The following is a 22,454-nucleotide window of genomic DNA, read 5'->3' as shown; positions in this document are numbered from 1 at the left end:
GCCAGTATTTACTGGATATTTTTAATAAAACCAAAGAGTCTGCAGTGGAAGATCTGTTTTTCACAGTGTCGAAGATCAGCATTGCTCATAGCTCTTAAGGTATGTGTTTTAGAGCCCATGTTTACTAAATATTTTGTTCTTGTTTTGGTCCATACTACCACCTCTGTAAGTTGCCTACCCGACAATCTTAGCAGAAACAGTATAGGTACATGTATTCCAGTAACAGAGGTATCAGAACGATTTTCGTTATAACTTTCGATTCGGTAATTTCTGGATCAGGATCCCTTACCCCAAATTGATATATGTATCGTTTCCATCATCCCTCAAATTTTATAACACCATCACGGAATAACCCGGTATGAAGACTGAGAATAGACAGGAAAGATATTTAGATATCATTGGATCGCGTTTAGGACATCAAGTACCACACATCAGACTGTACCGAAGTTCAGTATCATTTGTAACGTACTCTGTTAAAAATCTTATTGGTTATTTCTTATTTTGTTTCCACAGCTTTCTTATAGTGCTGCCCTCTCAGACAAGTGTATATTTGCAAACGTACAAAATCGGCTACCACTGAGAAAAGGTAGTTTTTGTGTTGGGAGAAGAGCCAACACCGTGTTGCTAGAGGAAGCCAAAATGCACGCTTTTACGCTCACGCAGGCTGGCGTGAGGTGTGGAAAATGACAATGTAATTAATATAGCCAATAAGGTATGTTGCTGCTGGAATACTTAACTTTAATCCATAATTGGTGTACATCGCTCTTGACTGTACAGGTTTTACTATCTCTTTATTAACTGGTAATGGCTCCTTGCTAGGTCGTAGCAAATGACGTAGCTGAAGGCTATGCTAACTATCGTCTCGGCAAATGAGAGCGTAGTTGTCAGTGTAGCATCGCTAGCAAAGTGGTCTGTACAACTGGGGCGAGTGCTAGGACGTCTCTCTAGACCTGCCGTGTGGCGTCGCTCGGTCTGCAATCACTGACAGTGGCGACACGCGGGTCCGACGTATACTAGCGGACCGCGGCCGATTTAAAGGCTACCACCTAGCAATTGTGGTGTCTGGCGGTGACACCACAGTAGTAGTGCAAGTTTTCTGCTACCGCCGGCGTTTAGACAGAATTAATAGTAACATTCAGTTACTACTACAGTCATTACCTAAATAACAAAACTCATCTGCTACTCTTAGCATCTGACTTCATAATGTTATTCCGTGAGAATCACTTGACTTAGTTTGACTTCGTTCTATTATCCTTATTTTATTTTTGTTGACGTTCATCTTATAACGTCTCTAGATGCTATCCATTCCATTTAACTGCTCTTCCAAGAAATTTGCCGTCTCAGACAGAACCATGGTGTCATCAGAAAACGCCTAAGTTTTAATTGTGATGCCTGAACTTGAATTATCTTTTCAAGTTCACCGCATTCAAGTAGAATACGGTGTCCTAAAATTGATACGGCAAAAACTTAAGAAAAAATGACTATCAGTCTGATCATAAGAAAAATCACACCCATCACAAACATTTCTATTGTTAGGAACAGTTAGTCATGTTACATTTATGGGAATACTGGTTATGTATCTACCAAATTCATATTAGACACACTCGAAAAATTATGCTCTGTGTGGTGAAATATTTATTATTATCACATCTATTACCAAACAATCATTATAATCCTCAAATATCACACGGCCCGTTCCAGAACATGACGGAGTTTCGTTCCTAAAAGTTATACACCGTCGCCTGATTCCCAGCCACCAGCCAACCAGCCACACAGCGGTGTACCACGGGCTGCCGCCTTACCAAAAGTCCGCGGCAAAATCGCTGGAGACCACGCCTACAGCAGTAAACTCATTGAAAAGAAATGGAGGAAACTCTTTCTGATTCCGACATCTGTTTCAAGAGTGACGACAGCATGGATCAAGTCTGCCCTTTGGATAATTTACACCAGATGCTATTGCATTGTCTGATCTAGGACATCTAGGTGGAGGCGATTATAATTGGCTAAATTCCGTCGAGGAAAGAGGTATTCACATAGTTACAGATATGGCTACACCATACGAAAAGTACTGGCAGATGACCCAGCAGTTATGGTTGTAGAGTCTGTAAGGATAAAACAGTTTTTAAATTAAAAGAAAAGAAAATTTCTATAATTAATAAGAGTTGTGTGATAGAGACATTGCCAGTTTCTCATGTTGTTATTGGGGTGGGAAGTAGCAAACGAGGAGTCTGCTCTATGTTTAATGATCCTGCTGATACTCATAAAAAACAAGCCAGTGATTCTAATTTATGTATCTCTTATTTTTATATTAGTGTCAATATATAGGGTACAACTAATTTTTTTACAGACTTTGAGGAGTTGTAGTGAGGACCGAGACGGTTAAGTTTAGCAGAGGAATTCGTGTCGGTAGTACAGTTTCCTTGCTTCACACAAGATACCACAACACTCCTTGCTCTTTGACTGCTGTTATTTATCGCCTGGGTCCTTTTCATGCAGGGCTAGATGTAATAATCATCGATGCCAACACAGACAGAGTACATCCGTACCATGTCCGGAACACACGATCCCCACTGCCTGACCTCCAGCATCCGCCACAGCCATAACCCGCCCCAGTAGATCTCCCTCGGATCGGACAGGGATCTTATAAACATGGATATTATATGACCCAACAGGTAGTAGCATGCGTACAAGCGTAACACCAGGTACTAACCTCTCTGGAGAGATCACAAACTCAGCTGAATGGCATACACTGAAACGCCAAAGAAACTGGTATAGGCATGCCTATTCAAATACAGAGATATGTAAACAGGAAGAATACAGCGCTGCCGTCCGCAACGCCTATATAAGACAACAAGTGTCTGGCGCAGTTGATAAATCAGTTACTGCTGCTACAATGGCAGGTTGTGTAGATTTAAGTGAATTTGAACTTGGTGCATTAGTCGGCGTATGGGCGATGAGACACAGCATCTCCGAGGTAGCGATGAAGTGGGGTCTCTCCGTACGCCCATTTCACAAGTGTACCGAGTATATCAGGAATTCGATAAAACATCAAATCTCCGACATCACTGCTTGTCGTGCAAGAACGGGATCAACGACGACTGATGAGAATCGTTCAACATGATAGACGTGCACCCCTTCCACAAACTGCTGCAGATTTCAATGCTGAGCCATTAGCAAGTGCCAGCGTCCGAATCATTCAACGAAATACCATCGATATGGGCTTTCGGAGCCGAAGGCTCACTCGTGTGCCCTTGATGACTGCACGACGCAACGCTTAACGCCTCGCTTGGAACCATCATAACCGAAATTGGACTGTTGATGACTGGAAACATGTTTCCTGGTCTCGTTTCATATCGTATCGAGCGGATGGACGTGTACGGGTATGGAGACAACCTATGAATCCATGGACCCTGCATGTCAGCAGGGGACTGTTCAAGCTGGTGGAGGCCCTGTAATGGTGTGAGGCATGTGCGGTAGGAGTGATATGGGGACCCCTGATACGCCTAGATACGACTCTGGCTGGTGATACGTACGTAAGCATCCTGTCTGCTCACCTGCATCTACTCATATCCATTGTGTATTCCGACGAACGTGGGCAATTCCAGCAGGACAGTGCGACAACCCCAATGCCCGGAATTACCACAGAGTGGCTCCAGGCACACTCTTCGGAATTTAAACACTGCCGGTGGCCACCAAACTGCCCAGGCACGGACATTATTGAGCATATCTGGGATGCCTTGATGCGTGCTTTTCAGAAGAGATCTCCAACCTCTCGTACTCTTACGCATTTATGGACAGTCCTGCAGGATTGATGGTAACCTGTAGTGGGCATGGGACATCAGGTGATCGTTGAATGACGTACATAGTATGCTAGTCGGTGGCATTGAAAATGTGGGAGATTTGTATGTGTGTTGTGATAGTTTGCATGTATCGAGAGAACAGCACGTTTCCGAAAACTAGTTCCTATTATAAGTTTACCCGTCTGGGCCCCCACTAAAATCCTTCAACATCTGTAAAGAGAATTCAGCCCCAAACTGTATTAAGTATACGAGGAACGTTGAATAAGTACTGCAACACATTTTTTTCTACCAGTTTTTGGTTGAAACAATGCGTAATTTGTTTCCTGCTTCAGCCCCTATAGGTTTATGAAGTTCAGATGGGTGGCGGCGCTTTACATAGCCTTCAAAATGGCTTCTGTAAGGGAGGTGCGTTCCAAGCAGAGTGCTGACCATCGCACATATTCATAGGCGCAGATGTTCATAGGCGCCTGCACGATGTCTACGGACACCTGTCACAGAGAAAGAGCACGCCCAGTCTTTCGGCGAAGCGTTAGTCATCAACGCAACAAGGTCGCGCAAAGTGTCTGATGTCTAACGTGCCGGCCGGCCGTACACAGCTGTGATTCCTGCAGTGCTGGAACATGCGCATACTCTCATTCGAGGTGATCGTCGGATCACAATTAAACATCGCGCTGCGCAACTGGACGTCTCTGTTGGTACTGCTGACACATTCATCCACCATTTGGGGTACTCAAAAGCGTGTACCATCTGGGTCCCTCGCCGTCTAACAGAAGACCATAAAGAGCAACGAAGGACCATCTGTACAGAGCTGCTTGCGTGTGACGAGGCTCACTGTGACAATTTTTTGTCGAACATCATCGCCGGGAATGAAACGTGGGGTCATGACTCAGAACCAGAAACAAAACGACAATCAATGGAGTGGCGCCACCCCACCTCTCCTCCGAAGGAGTGACGCTATCTCTCCTTCGAAAAAAAAGTTCAAAGCCCAACCCTCAGCCGTACGGTCTTCTGAGACTCTGACGGAGTTATTCTGTTTGATGTCCTCCATGATGATGCAGTAATCAACTCTGGAATGTACTGTGCTACCTTCACGAAACTGAAGAAACAACTTCAGCGTGTTCGTCACCACAAAAATGCTAACGCACTTCTCCTTCTCCATGACAAGACAAGGCCTCAGACAAATCTGCACACCAGAGACGAGCTTACGAAACTTAATTGAACTGTTCTTCCTCGTCCACCCTACAGCCCGGATCTCACGCCTTCCGACCTCCATTTGCTTGGCACAATGAAGGATGCACTCCGCGGGAATCAGTACGTTGACGATGCGGAGGTTACTGAAGAAGTAAGACGTTGGCTACGACTTCGATCACCGGAGTGATACCATGCGGACATAAAGGGCCTTGAAATAAGGGAGTGTAAGGCCACCGCATTGAACGGAGATTATTTTGAAAAGTAGGGTTCTGTAGCAAAAAGAGATGTGGACTAAAATGTTACATTGGAAACCTGAATAAAACCAATCAACTTTAAAAAAAAATGTGTTGCATTACACATTGAAATCCCTAGTGTTTGTAAACAGTTCCTACTCATTGCTAGCTGAGTGTATAATATTAAAAATAGGAAAAACAAATAATGAAATTTTTATAGTTTACCGCCGTCATTTTTCCCGAGGGAATGACTAGCAATGGCAAGGAAATCGTTTCTGAAGAAGAGAAATTTATTAACATCGAGTATAGACTTAAATGTCAGGAAGTCGTTTCTGAAAGTATTTGTATGGAGTGTAGCCATGTATGGAAGTGAAACGTGGACGATAAATAGTTTAGGCAAGAAGAGAATAGAAGCTTTCGAAATGTGGTGCTACAGAAGAATGCTGAAGATTAGATGGGTAGATCACATAACTGATGAGGAGATATTGAATAGAATTGGGGAGAAGAGGAGTTTGTGGCACAACTTGACTAGAAGAAGGGATCGGTTTGTAGGACATGTTCTGAGGCATCAAGGGATCACCAATTTAGTACTGGAGGGCAGCGTGGAGGGTAAAAATCGTAGAGGAAGACCAAGAGATGAATACTCTAAGCAGATTCAGAAGGATGTAGGTTGCAGTAGGTACTGGGAGATGAAGAAGCTTGCACAGGATAGAGTAGCATGGAGAGCTGCATCAAACCAGTCTCAGGACTGAACACCACAACAACAACAACAACCCTGAATTATGTTTCATGTCTTAAATGTCCTAGAAATATCCCACACAGAAAAATCGCATTCATACATCTGTATTCCTGCGTGTGTTCTCTTTCACATTTCTAACACAACTTCTATCTTCGGCCGCGTGGGGTAGCCGCGCGGTCTGGGGCGACTTATCACGGTCTGCGCGGCTCCGCCCATCGGAGGTTCGAGGCCTCCATCGGGCATGGGTGTGTGTGAGGTCCTTAGCGTAAATTAGTATAAGTTATAGTAAGTACTGTGTAAGGTTAGGGACCGATGAATTCAGCAGTTTGGTCCCATAAGACCTTACCACAAATTTCCAAGTTTCTATCTTCAGTGCACATAATGATATCACGTATGTACCACATTTTAGTCAAATAGTGCCACATTTAAGAATTGCTGTCCAAAAAATGCTACACTGATTTAATTTTCTCTAGTCTACATTTGTAAATTTAAAGAATTAAATACAGTGTTCCTTTAAAACAGCTTATATTCCCTAACATTTACTATTTTTTCCAAACAATTGCTCTTTTTATTACAAAAATACAAAGTTTGTGATTTTGTATCGTATATGGATCACCATACATTATTTAAAGCGTGGAGGCAATTCCGAAGCAGCAGATATGGATGTTACTCAAAACGTAACGGAAAACCGTGACACTTGCCAAGTGGATGCTTCTGTATTCGCTGATAGAACTCAGCTGACGTATTCACAATTTGGCGTACCTATCGCGATCTCTACTCAGTCGAGTTGTGCGAAGATTATTCACGAGCTTCGTCTGAATTAAATGACATGCAAAGGCGATGTCTGGAACACTGAAATGCCACGCAGGTGGACGTTCGGTACAGCGGTAAACAGTTGGGCGTGAAGAGTTCGTTAGTCGGCGCTGGAGGAAGTGGGCCCGCGCAGGTCTCGGGCCTTGGCGGCGACCGCAGCTGCAGCGGCCGGTGCCGGCAAAGCCTTTGCTATGCGCCGCTTGCGGCCTGCTAACAGGATTGCCTCAGCTCACGCCCGTCCAGCCCCCTTCCCCGGTCACCGCAGCTCGCACACTGCCGCTACGGCAACAAATCTCTGCCCATCGCCGTCAGCTGTATAGGCCCCCCATTTGCGGTCGTTCGCTGAGGTGGCACTTCTAAGTCGCTGTGAAAATTTCCTGCTTCACTTTCAACAGCAGAATATCTGTTGATTCATACTTGAATACTTCACTGTTCTGCCCCATTAAAAATGTGAGGAACCTACAATGGCAGGTAAGATGCGGCGACGATGGAATTTCACATAGTTTTATTTCGTGGATAAACAAATCTACATCTATTTCAGTTTTTTTCTTGAGATCTTGTACTTCGTTACTTCTTTTATGAGGATGGTCGTATGAGCTTTCCTCAAAAAATGGTTCAAATGGCTCTGAGCACTATGGGACTTTACATCTGACGTCATCAGAACTTGCAAGGGAACCTCCCCATCGCACCTTCCTCAGATTTAGTTATAAGTTGGCACAGTGGATAGGCCTTGAAAAATTGAACACAGATCAATCGAGAAAACAGGAAGAAGTTGTGTGGAACTATGAAAAAATAAGCAAAATATACAAACTGAGTAGTCCATGCGAAGATAGGTAACATCAACGACACTGGGAGTCAAGTGGTTAGCGAGAGCAGCTACGGAACGAGAGGTTCTAGGTTCAAGTCTTCCCTCGAGTGAAAAGTTTAATTTTTATTTTTAGTTTATGTGACAAACTTTTATGTTTTCATCACTTTTTTGGGAGTGATTATCACATCCACAAGAAAACTTAAATCGGGCAAGGTAGAAGAATCTTTTTACCCATTCGCTAAGTGTACAAGTTAGGTGGGTCGACAACATATTCCTGTCATGTGACACACATGCCGTCACCAGTGTCGTATAGAATATATCAGACGTGTTTTCCCGTGGAGGAATGTGTTGACCTATGACCTTGCGATCAAATGTTTTCGGTTCCCATTGGAGAGGCACGTCCTTTACTAATCGCACGGTTTTGCGGTGCGGTCGCAAAACACAGACACTAAACTTATTGCAGTGAACAGAGACGTCAGTGAACGAACGGACAGATCATAACTTTGCGAAAATAAAGAAAGTAAAATTTTCAGTCGAGGGAATACTTGAACCAAGGACCTATCGTTCCGCAGCTACTCACGCTAACCACGGGACCACGGCACTTCTGAGCTCACATGTTGCATATCTTGCACATGGACTACTCAGTTTGTATATTTTGCTAATTTTTTTTATGATTCCACACAACTTCTTCCTGTTTTCTCGATTGATCAGTGTTCAGTTTTTCAAGGCCTATCCACTGTGCCAACTTATAACTAAATCTGAGGGGGGTGCGATGGGGAGGTTCCCTTGTTAAAACTACTTAAACCTAACTAACCTAAGGGCAGAACACACATCCATGCCCGAGGCAGGACTCGAACCTGCGACCATAGCGGTCGCGCGGTGCCAGGCTGAAGCGCCTAGAACCGCTCAGCCACACCGGCCGGCTGAGCTTTCCTCTATCACACAAATCGTTATTACTATTGAGGGTCCGATAAGTCGCGACGTTACGTCTGCATGGTCAACAAAACATCATACGTTCCAGCAGTAGGGATAACCCGCTTCCCAGGCAACAACTTTTCGTCGAAAAGTAGATTTCCTGGCTGGTCGCAGGTCGCGGAGACCTACCTCCTTCTGAACTACACGTAAGCGAAAATACATTACGAGAAAAAAAATAGTATGCTCTTTTAGGGGTTTCCAGTTCACTCAAGATTTATTGTTCAACGTGGAGTACATGAAATGATTACATTTACGGATAGCACAAGCGGTTCTGAGATATCAGGTATCGACATATGTTGAAATACCCATAGTAGTACGTTGTGTAGCCTCGACGTACGGTAACACAGGCGCTGTGTGTGGCATCTAGTTGATCGTACAGATGGACAGATAGCGAACACTGTCCTGGGAGACGCTATGCCACGCCTGCTACATCTGTTCATGTGGTTCTGTAAAAGTTGTTGGTTGACGAGTCGCAAGAGTCGCTTCTCATCCGATCAAATCTCACACGTACTAGGTTGGAGACGAGTCTGGTGATCATGCTGGCCAGAGAAGTTGCTGCACGGCTTGCAGAGCACGTTCAATATCACGGGCAATGTGTGGGGGAGCGTTATCCTGTTGGATATGAACAGCAAAATAATGGGTCTAACAACATTATGCGGGTACTGAGCGCCTGTTAGCGTCCTCTCCAGAATCATCAAAGGTGAACGAGAGTTGTATAAGGCCTGGGGTGGGTCAGTGTGTCTTGGACGAATGTACTTTACGAGGCAGCGCTCATCACATCTGCGTCGTACGCGCAAACGACCATCACTTGCATGCGGGCAGAATCTGCTTTCATCGCTGAAGACCACGGCGCTCCATGCCATCTTCCAAGTGAACTACGGACCTGAAACACTCCCTGTTAAATCCAACGTTATTGACTAGTCGATTATAGCCTAATAGTTTAAAATAGTTTGACCGTGTGCAACTAATAAAGCCTGATCGGTTAATATTTGCACGGGATCTGATACGTAACAAATCCAACAAAGCTAATTAGTATATCAGGTAGAAATAATTGGTACATACTTCGTCGTTAATGTTTTATATCTTTTGTCTAAACAGCACGAATGAGGCAGTTACTCCATTCGTCTGATAAAGTTGCCTATTAACGCCATCACACGCCAATATCTTCATATGGCACTGAATACACAATTCTCACTGCAATCCAAATCGTGGGTGTCCGTCGCGGTTGTTGCGTAATCACGGTGCACAAATGGACACTTTAACCCATCAGACAAATCATTCAGTTAACGCCATTTACGTATTTGCTGGAGGTCAGGCCTACGGCTTTGGGTGACACACACAGTCGTTAAGAAATTTTAAACGCGGTCGGCCGTCTTGTCGAAATCCGCCCTGCTCGCTTAGCAGCCAACAACTTACTTGCTCGGAGTCTCAACACTGACTACTCTCTGCCTCACTCGGCGCTCGACTATCGATAGTACCTACTGGGACCTGCGTGAGGCAACAATATATTGTTCTCAGTAGGTAAGGGGCGGTTGACCTCTTACAGACCGCACTAGTCAAGCTGTGTACATCGATGATGTGGCGTGAGTGGAAGACGGACAAAAGGTGTGCGTGCCCATAGTCCGACTGCTAATAACCGGGTCGCAACAATTCTTGTTGACACTTCTGGGCTCAGAAACCCTATGTCGTGGTAGCTGTAAAATCTGCCACTGCTACATTTACGGTCAAACGATCTTGGCGGGCATCTGCAGTGCATGGACGGTCAGAATCTCGTCTACGGGTGTCAGAATATTCAACGACCACTGATCCAGCATCATTCCATAAATGACGCATGACGTCCAAATTGTGTGGTTGTTCCCCGAAAGGACCATCCCGCCAATCGGAAGGCCGCAATTTGACCCCTTTCAGACTCGCTCAGTTGACTGTAGGAAACAAGAGTGCGTGTATGTGACTGTAGGCTTTCCCGGCGTTAACTGTTGAAGGTTTCTCGGGTCTCCAGCCGGGTGGTAGCGTTGATAACTCGCGACGTTTCGGGATGTGTCATACTACCCATCTTCTGGCGAAGCGTCGAGATTCGCGGAGAGCGGGCTATTTATATGCGCGGTCACCCCGCTCCAGTAGACCTCGGGAGGCTTCGGCGGACCAGCGGCGTGCGCGCGGTGGCGGGGGGGATAGCGGTCGTCCCCGGCGGCCGCGTTCGGTTCTCGGTGTGAGCCTTCTGTCTGCGTCCGCGGCGGAGAACGTTGACGGGCGCGCTCCCAACGGATTGCCGCTATCGCAGGGTTCCGTGCTGCGCTGACTTGGTATTCCTCATCTCTGTTGACTAGATTGTCGTGAATCCTTATTTCTATGAATTCTTTGATAACGCTTTCCCAGAAGCCAAATGCTCGGCACAGTACCTTCGTTTTTTCTACGTTGAAGGTTTGTTCTTCGTTTATGCTGTGTTCTGCAAATACAATATCAAAGCCGTTCTCCGACCACCACCGAAGAAGAGGGTTCTGACAAAGATGCGCTGAACCTTAACACGCCAGGAGTATACAGCTTACCGTGCGAATGCAGTAAACAATACATTGGGCAAACACAGCGCTGTATATCCAAACGCTGCGAAGAACATATCAGATGTGTGCGACTAGGTCACACAGAAAAATCAGTCATAGCAGAACACAGCATAAAGGAAGAACAAACCTTCAACGTAGAAAAAACGAAGGTACTGTGCCGAGCATTTGGCTTCTGGGAAAGCGTTAGCAAAGAATTCATAGAAATAAGGATTCACTACAATCTAGTCAACAGAGATGAGGGATACCAACTCAGCGCAGCATGGAACCCTGCGATAGCGGCAATCCGTTGGGAGCGCGCGCGTCAACGTCCTCCACCGCGGAGGCAGACAGAACGCTCACACCGAGAACCGAACACGGCCGCCGGGGACGACCGCTATCCCCCCCCCCTCCCCCACCACCGCGCGTACGCCACCGGTCCACCGCAGCCTCCCGAGGTCTACTGTAGGGGGGTGACCGCGCATATAAATAGCCCACTCTCCACGAATCTCGACGCTTCGCCAGAAAATGGGTAGTATGACACTTCCCGAAACGTCGCGAGTTATCAACGATACCACCCGGCTGGAAACCCGAGAAACTTTCACCAACAAGAAAGCGGTTCTGTGGCATGGTTGCCTGCTTGTTTCACACTTTTGCACCACACTGAGCCATCTGGCTGTGAGCATTCCATCTTAAGGGATAGACATAGATTGCGCTCTGGTAGCTATGCCACTATGCTATTTGTTGGCGGACAATGCTGATCCATTATCAGTACATCTACTACCCGCCAGGTGACTTATGCTGACGCTGATCGATTATTAGTACATGTACTATCTGCCAGGTGGCATACGCCGTCATCGGATCCAAATCGACGTCGTCTTCCCCGTTGTACTAGTTTTCTTTTCCCGGCAGTGTAAATCCCAAGACATGCTGCCGCTGGACAGCAGCACCGTTGCACCGTCATTCGTTGACGGCCGTTGCACCGTCATTCGTCGGCAGTTGACTCCGAGCCAGTACTCTGGTTCGGATTCCAGGCAACGCCGACGTCAAAAATGGTTCCACCGCCAGACCACCGCGGCCGTACGCCGACGTCACTGTCTCCGCTGGCGCTACGGAGAACCCATCGAGTTCCAGTGACGCCGCTGGCGGATGTGTCTTCTGGATGTGGATATCGTAAAACTCGGCTCGAATTGCTTTGTAGTACATTGACCATACACTGTTCCAAGGGAACTTGAGCTCAGTCTTCAGAAGGAAGAATTTAAACCCTTTATGGAACTTAAACTCAGTGCACTGAAGGAAGAACTGAAGGTTTGTTTGGAACTTTGCTTCAAGACAGTCTCAACGAGCAGACCAACAGTGTTTCTTTGTTTTGTTAACAAACTTTCTTAAGAATCTTTGGTATCGTTTGTGCCGCCAACGGTTGCGTGCAGAGGGCCATAGATGGACCAACGCTTTCTTGACTTGCTCAGTTTGTGAAGCTCTTCCTCTTGAGTAAATCATTCAGTTTTCTCTGAAATTGTAATCATTTGTTTGTCTGAACATTTACTTCACATTTACCGACTTCCCCCCCATTGGAATAATTCCTTTGTGGTGCGTCGTCTTTTCCTTTTTTCATTTTTTTTTTCTTAGAGTGCATCATCATCTGCCATACTCTCCGGCCATCGGCCATGTTTTTCGTATACTTTCACTCGTAACAGTTTTAGCAATTAACCTGTAGCCGGCGAGACCGGTCTTTAGCAACCCTGCTTTTACCCTGAAGCTTTTAATCGAACTATATGAATGCTGGCTGACAAAGACTAACCTTCTCCGACGAGAAATGTTTTCTTTTTCATGGTACCTGTCGCGTGGAGATCAGCGTTAAGATCTGCTTAATGTTATTGTCTACGGTTAATAATTACTTCTGCACCGCTCTAGCTACGGATCCACAACCGGAGGTAACGTTCACCTGCACGTGGTGTTTGGCGTTGCCAGTCGGAGAAGTGACTTGCCAGTGAGACTGTCCACTTTACCGTGGGTCTAAGAATCGCCGAAAATGGCTGGAATAGCTTCAGTATGACTTCACCTCGAAGTGCTTCCATGTTCCTCAGATTTTTAGGACTTTACTGCAACTGAAATTGTGTGGAAACTTGCTGTCGCGTCGAGTGTGTTAATTGTTCCCCATTTCTCCTTTCACAGCTCTTATCGAGTCGCGTGCAGCAGCTGTTGATAGTCTCACATTCGATAGGAGCGAGGTTAAAACCCTCGGCCAACCATTCAGGTATTTATATTCTATGGTTTCTCTAAATCGGTTAAAGTGAACTCCGGGTTGGTTCGTTCGAAAATTACACGGCCAATTTCCTACTATATTATTTTCCTTTCCGAATTTGGGCCCCGATTCCAAAGACGTCGGCGATGGTATGTTAATTTATTTACTTTAATTTTCATTTTATTTATTTATTTGCTGGTATCAACACTATGTGTTGGCTAGGTAGGCGCTACGTTAAACTGTAGTCTTTCTTTTTTTCTTCCTTACTATTTTAACTTCTGAGACAGAGACTGACTAGAGTATCACCCTACTACAGCCCCATTTAAATTAGTTTCAACTCATCTCTCCACAACATGTGTTGAAAATGCCGGTTATTCTCTATAATAACTACAGTAACGATGACAAAAATGGCTCTGAGCACTATGAGACTTAACATCTGAGGTCATCAGTCCCCTAGAACTACTTAAACCTAACTAACCCAAGGACATCACGACATCACACACATCCATTCCCGAGGCAGGATTCGAACCTGCGACCGTAGCGGCCGTGCGGTTCCTGACTGAAGCGCCTAGAACGGTGTCTAGATGAATGTAGTGCACTCAATAGTATTTAAAAATAATCTTACAGAAACTTGTAAGAGACGAATTTCAATGTTTTAGCCAATGACCTTTCCGTATGATGTGCGAAAATAATTTCTTTCTTTGGACAATAACTTCGTTAACAGAAACAGAGAAATTAACTATCCATCTAAACAGGAAGTTTTCAATTTATAAAAATGAAATACAGTATTGTGTACTCAAAACCCTTCCTTTGCTGTTATGGTATTCGTTGATTCCTTACTTTACGAAAATAATAAAACGCTCACGAGCAAGTATATTAATATTTTATGTGTAAAACACTGACAAAATTGTACTGAACATAGAAACAATAATAAGAATACGCACGATGAATGTCCTACAAATACCTCTCTTCTCGAATCATTCATAAAGTCATAAATATTCTTAACTGTTTGTGGATTCAAATATAACTCTAAGATCAACACACGCAAAAATTTCACAATTTTCGACAGAAGCGTTCAGGACAGTAGCTCGATACATTTGCTTCTCTCTCTCTTCATGTTTGTACTTTTCAATGGTGTGTACGGTGGTATAGTAACTAAAATAAAAAGGTTCATTGTAAGAGTGTATTATTTGTACCTTACTCATTGCATTTCTACGTAGACATCGCAGGTATAGGCATTACCATGGATAAAGAAATAAATCATAAGTAGAAGTGTACGTACCGAGAGTGATGAGCATGAGGAAGAAGATGATGGACCAGAAGACGGAACCAGACATAGTCGCTATGGCCTCCGGGTACACGATGAACACAAGGCCCGGACCTGCAACAGGAGGCAAGGCGGCGTGGGTGAAAACGGAACTTAGGAGGCAGTTGAACTTATACTCGGATAACAGCGGGCTGGAAGCTCAGTTTAAAAAATACTTTTATTTTCTTACAGGGCCTCGAAATGTGAAGTAATCATCTTTCAAAGTACCTCCTCTGCTAAGTTTTTATCTAAGCGTGACAGAAGTGATTAAGTTGCGTTCCCTTGATGATCATTTACATTTGTTACAATATTCTAATTTCTCAATGTGGGTCTGTTTTGGGAAATTCCTGTATTCAGATAAACTCTGAATATGCCAAAATATAAAGAGATTTTTCAGAATTTGATCATCGACTGAAAACTATTACAATGTTATTACCGTCAAATTGTTCTTATTCTGCATTAAAATATCTCATTTAAATCTGAATTGCTACGCATAAAGATAACCCAATAAAACACTACCAAATGGCAAACTTACAATGTATTCACATTAAAATTTCATTCCTTGGTGTTTCCACTGAAGTACCATTAATAGTTTTTGTAAGTTTCACTTCACTACCATACCTAAGGTATTAAATTAGTTCTCCACAAATATTATTATGCTGATATCATTTTAAATTTTTGGAATTTCAGTGTGTACTAGCGCTTAAATCCCACAAAATTGTGCAGACTCGTCATGTTTGCGGGGTAGAATATGTGTGAAGGTAAGGAAGTATTTTGTTTTTAGTGTGAAGGTAAGGAAGTATTTTCTTTTTAATTGTGGTCCAACCATAAGAATCACTCACAATTTTGTTGTTTCTGGTGTAATATTCCTTCTTCTCATTACCTTTTTTCTTCAATAGCTCGCTATTGTTACGCCTGCTTCACGGTAAAATTTATCGTACATTGGTTTCCTCATTTCCTTAGCGGCACTAAAACTAAGTCAGAGTGTAAAATTTTGTACCGGACCAAGCATCAGACACAACCATTTGTCCGTGGTCTTATCAACTAAGGTAGTAAAAAAAGATTTACAGCACGTGTCACAGCTTCAATTTACTAGTTACTCCCTAATGTCTCCCTTCGGAGTGCTCCGTCATGAAGGTGTACAGGAAAGCTTTTGTGCACAGATGTAACTGAAACAAACATCAGTGACTGTGAATCTAACAAATACTTGTTCATTTCATTTCTACATGGTGGAGGATAAGTGTAATGTTTTCCTGTAAGCTGGTTCCGCTGGCTGACTGATGGAGAGTGGGGACAGAAAGGATACAATTGTTCCTCACTGGAAGGCATAGTCCTGGCCAGGTACACACTGAATGGACAGGCGCTGTCACAGGCGGTGTCCCACATTCCGATAAGAGCTTCGCTGAGGCTAACTGTAAACTTGCATTGTGAGAAGCAGCATACGGGATGCTTCCTAAAAAAAGATGTAGGTCTACAACGGGATGTGAAAAAATAAGGCACTCAGAGTGACAAAAATCTGTTGGATCCAAAGGACCCCAGCAGTCACTGTAAGGGATTCCCGCACTCGTTCACCAAAATGATTTCTACAGTGGGCATGAAGACTAGTGAGTGCATACGTGTAGCCACTGTCATGGGTTGAAACGTGAAAACATCCTCATAGTGGGAGAGAATTTCTGCTTTTTGCCCCGCTCTAAGAGAGAAATGTGTATTAGTGGTTAATCACAGCAGATTATTTAGGAGACGGAAGATTGTTGCAGTCATTATAAATTTTTCATTGGCCAGAACTTGGAAAGTCTACAACAGTTGGCTAACGAGAACCCAGTGCTGGCACAACCAGCACGATTTTGAGAAGGAAGCATATAGACACTTCAGCCTGGATCGTCAGGGGCAGAGATGTCTTCCGCTTAGAACTGGAGAGAAGTGGGATTTCGTCCTAGGGTTGATCGTAGATGCCGGGGATGAACTCATCCACCACTGCAACCATCCTCTGCAGTAGAGTTTTAGAATGATGGCAGGCATGAACCGCATTTGCTTATGTAGCGATGAGGGGACCAAAAAGTAATTAAAGGTTTGCTTCTCTGAACTATTTCGAGCCGTCATGTAGCTGAAGTCAACACGTTCTTAGGCAGAGGAAGTGGTGACTGTATGCACTTTTGTGGTTCTGTTCTATAATCTACTCATTAATTCATATCATTGGCAGTTATGTACAAGGCTACATGTATTATTTCATTTCCAATTCCATCCACCTGTGCCAGAGTATTTAATGATTCATTTGAATCTTTGTGCACTCTATAACTCTCTGTTTTGCCCGATCAGTGATTGCAATCAAGTTAATGCATCTTAGTAATAAACAGACCTTTATTGTGACGTTTAGTTTCATTCCACAGTTTGACGAAACCCTTTCAAATTACATCTATGTGAACGATGGTACCTATACATCTTGTTTAATAGGGCCACTCCAGCACAGATTCAGATGTTCAACAGTTTTTTTGCGCACCTTGTCATAATATCTTGCTTGATCTTACGAGGAATAATCACTGGTTTCAGATCATGTTGGTATTACTGGGGTGTGGTAAATGCTCAATTGTATTCTCATATCAGTGAGTTCCAGATCATACTAGCTGTTTGAACCACATTGTACAGCAATACAACAAACTTGGAATGTAATTACCACAGACTGAAACTTCAAATGATACTCTGTAATAGAAATAATGTGTACGATAAAGAAATTGTCATAAATATAGCAGCAAGCACATAAAAATAGTTAGAAGTACCTTTCGTGTCTGAAACATGGACACAAAAATAGATTAGTGGAACTATTTTGTAATCACAGCTACTTGAGTTATCACAGTTTTTCAGTTCTTGTTTGTAACATATATCAAAAATGAATGTCAGGAACCTATAACCGATTGCTACCCTCCAAAGTATTACGCAGATGCTATTTTTCTTGGCCTGTAATTCGAAAATATTTTGGGGTACACACTATAAAGGTTACCAAGAGGCTGATGGAGCAATAGAGGCAGGACACAAAGTGGGGCGAGTTGTGTCGTTTACTGGTCAGGTCACGTGATCTGCAGATGTGTTACTGAAGCTTATATTAGGCCAGGGTTTCCCAAACTGTGTTCCACGGGAAGAAAATAAGTGCTCGGCAGAAAAGTATTAATAACATAGAAATTTTTTCTATGTTTTGTCGATACCAACTATTTCTTAAAATTTTGTTATGGTTTCTGTGTAATTAGTTACGATTTAAATCAGAAGTAACCACTGAATAAAACAAGTTTATTATCAACATTCGAAATTTTATTAATTTTCAATATAAGAAGGGTGTTCCGTCAAAGTACGAGGATTCTCAAAGTGTTTCGTCAGAGTAACAGTTTCGGAACCCCTGTATCAGAGACAGGGTATACTTCCCTCATAGGAACAGGAGTAGCCCTACCTTCGAGGCCGACTTCTGAGACGCTCTTCTTTTGAACATGCGCCATGTAGCCCAGCACGGAGAAGATGACGAAGCCGGCCAGGAAGCTCGTCAGGCAGTTGATGCTGCTCGTCAGGATGGCATCCCTGCAACATCATAGCAGCCGTCATCAGCGCCTGTCTCTGAGGACGTCCTTGTCTTTATAGCGTAACTGAGGAACTGTCAGCTCCGGAAGGGGTGGAAAACAGGTTTGCAGCGAAGGTCTGTGACTTCCACAGTACGTCCTCTTGTCATACAGATCTTTAATGTGAGAGACTTGCACGGGGACAGAATAACAGTCGTCTTACAAAGGATTATGCACATGTAAATCTGTACTTGTACGGACACATCCATGTACTGGTCGCTTTAGATCTTTGAAAAGAATTCACGCAATTGCTCTTTTACATTTATATGAATTCTTGGACAAACTACGATGCAATTTTTATTTTTAATTTATTCAACTGATCCATATAATTTTCTACATGAGGACAGAAACATCTCGGCCGTCACGCTCTGAACAACATTGCTGCAAGCAAGCCGACACAGTCTATTTGCTACTGCCAATTACATAGGAAATATGCGAAGAGACAAATATTTTTATTATTAAAGATAAGGCGATCCAAGATGGTGAAATTGGACGAAAGTTGCGATAAACGGGCTTTTAAAATAGGTAGAAACTATAGAACCGTTCGAAAGATGGTAAATGAGAAAGTTGTACGGCTTAAAAAGATCTATCGACTAGAATGAGATTTTCACTCTGCAGCGGAGTGTGCGCTGATATGAAACTTCCTGGCAGATTAAAACTGTGTGCCCGACCGAGACTCGAACTCGGGACCTTTGCCTTTCGCGGGCAAGTGCTCTACTAACTGAGCTACCGAAGCACGACTCACGCCCGGTCTCACAGCATTACTTCTGCCAGTATATCGTCTCCTACCTTCCAAACTTTACAGAAGCACACAGTTTTAATCTGCCAGGAAGTTTCATATCAGCGCACACTCCGCTGCAGAGTGAAAATCTCATACATATATAAAAAAAGATTCGAACAACTTGAACTCTGTTGTTTTTTTTTAAATAAGTATCTCAATTTTTATTTTAGGAAAATAACTTTTTAGGAAAGAAACTGCTGAAAATTTTCCACGATTTTTTTAAGAATAGCTATTACGACCACCTGGAACCGAAATAACCGTTATTTTTCATCAGCGGGCCCAGCTAACATTTTACAGCAATTCGCTTTATGGAGGGTAATATTTATACTTATACTTTCAGGAAAAGTAGTAGCATGTGTTTAATTGATTTTAGTATTAGTAACTGGGCAATAAAACGGAACTTACAAGCACGCAGTGCGTCAGTTAGAGGGGCAGTGGAGTGGTTGGAACGGGCGTGGACTCGATCTGGAAACTGCCACACTTGCATAATCTTTTATATCTCGGCTTCTGGACCACATACAAAAATCCTTTTGAATTTACTCTGCGGTAATTTGACCAGATAGAAGTGAATGTGATATCATTTTTGCCTTAGAATCAAAATAACCCCGGAAATCCTTAGTTTTTTATTTACATTTTTTATGTTTATTTTCAGTTTAATAATTTTGTATTATTACAACAGAATTTTTGATGTACGCCTCAATTTTTTTAAATTAATGATACTTACGTTATACTGGTTGTTGGTCTCTTGAACGCTTACTATATTACTCTAGTCCTTAATTACTTTTTGTAAAAAATTAAGTAAATGCAACATGTCAAGGTAACTTCAAAGATTTCATTTATTTACGCAAATAGGTAATAAGACAACTCTCTGTAAAGTACATAAAAACCATTATAATGGAAAATATGGTACACACTTGTCCTGTATGCATAAAATTATTTATCAAAAGAATGCCTTGTTTTCTTTGTTGGATGGTCTCCTGCTTCATTTTCTTCTACGTCCTCTTCTACATTTTAATGAAGAAGAAAGTTGAAAGACTCGGGAGAACGTCAACATTTTGACATTGCAACTCAAGAACGTTTGCATTGAGAAGTTGCCGAAAGCATCAACAGAGTCATCGTGTATTTCGATGTTAGGGAGAATATCAAAGTTTTCACACTGTGATGAGTCACAATGTTTCAAATACTCTTCCATTTGAGGGGCTTCTTTTTACAGCACGTACTCGCACATTCATTTAGAATCAGTTTTCAGAACGAGGGCGCACTGGTTCACTCCACTGCACAGACGCACTCTGTACTTGCACGTTTCATTTTACTACTCAGTTGTTAACACTAAAAATCAACCACATATCCTAGTTCTAGTACTTTTTTCTTGGAAATGTTAAGGGCCTCGTTGTAAAACGTCAACTAAGTACACTAGATATTTTATCTAAAAAAGTCTCGTTTCCGAATGGTCGCAGAAAAAATTTTTCTTTTTTTTAAATTCGTGAAAAAATGTTAGTAAGTTCGTTCTTTAAAAGCTATTTACACAAAATAAAAATTGAAATAGTTAATTAAAAACGTGCCCATGAAATTAAAGTTTTTGTAAGTCTTTTTTTGAGTATTAAAGTCACTAAAATCTTAAAAACTACTCAATAACGTGATAAGATACTTCTTTGCGAAAGAAAATAAGTTTAAATCTGTTACTGTAGGGGCATCCGTCGAGAATGCATTCTTCTGTAACACTTCATTACCTACAGCGCCATCTCTCTTTTTTTTTTTTCAAGAAAGCGATATATCTGAAAATATATATTTATTTTTAATTTTTCAAACAAATATTTGTTTAATTACCACGGGTGTACTCCCTTTAAATAGCATGTTCGGGAACGCGAATGTAACAAGTTGCAAGGAACCCGATTTTTAACGGTTTTTTCAATGTATCTCGGAAAGTAAGAAAGCAATCGATACTTACTAGAAAGCAATCGATGCTTATAAGAAGGCAATCGACAGAAATTTTTAAGGCCTACAACATTCTTTTTTAACATTTTGTTCTGTTTTCAGGTAGTAATTTTTTGCAATGACGTCCTCATAATGCTTGGGCTAAGTGAGCACAGATGGGTTTCAAGAATGCTGGGCTGACTTCGAAAAATCCAACTTATGAATGTTCGAAATTATGTTTTTCAATAAAAAAGTCAGCTCCTGCCATTCAAAATGTCCCCAATTTCTAGCTGGATACTGATGAATGCAGTATTGTTGACAGTATTGAATGACTGCTACTGTCATCACTGTTAGATGAGATCGCTGCTAGTCGTATATGGAGAACAAAAGGACTAACTACAGACCATTATGCAAGTGTTTGTATTTCAGTGTTGACATTATAAGACTATTAGTGATCGTAACTGATGAAGTCATGCAGAAACAGATTATTTGTATATCTGTTCGATGACACAGTATTCATAAATTATGTAAAACATTTCTTTGCCGCTTCATGTAATACTGAGACCGACACGTACAACGTTCACCGAATGTATGGAAAATAACAGCTTCTTCCTGTCTAAATGTTTGCTTTATAGCAAAATTTTTACTGTTTAGTTTTCCACGTGTAGCAAGGTAGATTAGGCAAGGAGTCTGGCGTAGTTTTATTGAAAGAACCTTGCTCATGTTGGCCAGAGTAAGTACACAATTGTAATATACTATTTTTATCACCTCTCCCTCTGTTTGAACATGTTGTTGTTGTTGTTGTGTTCTTCAGTCCTGAGACTGGTTTGATGCAGCTCTCCATGCTACTCTATCCTGTGCAAGCCTCTTCATCTCCCAGTACCTACCGCAACCTACTTCCTTCTGAATCTGCTTAGTGTATTCATCTCTTGGTCTCCCTCTACGATTTTTACTCTCCACGCTGCCCTACAATACTAAATTTGTGATCCCTTGATGCCTCAGAACATGTCCTACCAACCGATCCCTTCTTCTAGTCAAGTTATGCCACAAACTTCTCTTCTCCCCAATCCTATTCAATACTTCCTCATTAGTTATGTGATCTACCCATGTAATCTTCAGCATTCTTCTGTAACACCACATTTCAAAAGCTTCTATTCTCTTCTTGTCCAAACTATTCCACGCTCCGATCCGTAGAATGCCAGTTTTCTTTCTCCTGATAACGACATCCTCTTGAGTAGTCCCCGCCCGGAGATCCGAATGGGGGACTATTTTACCTCCGGAATATTTTACCCAAGAGGACGCCATCATCATTTAACCATACAGTAAAGCTGCATGCCCTCGGGAAAAATTACGGCCGTAGTTTCCCCTTGCTTTCAGCCGTTCGCAGTACCAGCACAGCAAGGCCTTTTTGGTTAGTGTTATAAGGCCAGATTAGTCAATCATCCAGACTGTTGCCCTTGCAACTACTGAAAAGTCTGCTGCCCCTCTTCAGGAACCACACGTTTGTCTGGCCTCT

General features: G+C 42.7%; 1 protein-coding gene across 1 annotated transcript in view; it reads right to left on the bottom strand.

Moving 5' to 3' along the window:
* The window catches only part of LOC126113047 (sodium-dependent serotonin transporter-like), a 519,069-nt gene that overhangs the window by 142,013 nt on the left and 354,602 nt on the right, over positions 1–22,454 (bottom strand). The window contains exons 7-8 of the mRNA XM_049915015.1: positions 18,081–18,205; positions 14,621–14,719 (exon numbers count right to left, since the gene is read on the bottom strand). Coding sequence (XP_049770972.1) covers positions 14,621–14,719; positions 18,081–18,205 — 224 coding nt within the window. The remainder of the gene's footprint in view (positions 1–14,620; positions 14,720–18,080; positions 18,206–22,454) is intronic.

This window comes from Schistocerca cancellata, chromosome 1, assembly GCF_023864275.1.
Source record: "Schistocerca cancellata isolate TAMUIC-IGC-003103 chromosome 1, iqSchCanc2.1, whole genome shotgun sequence".
Taxonomy (NCBI): Eukaryota; Metazoa; Arthropoda; class Insecta; order Orthoptera; family Acrididae; genus Schistocerca; species Schistocerca cancellata.
Note: the sequence above shows the minus strand (reverse complement) of the source record. Positions and strands in the feature narration are given on the sequence as shown.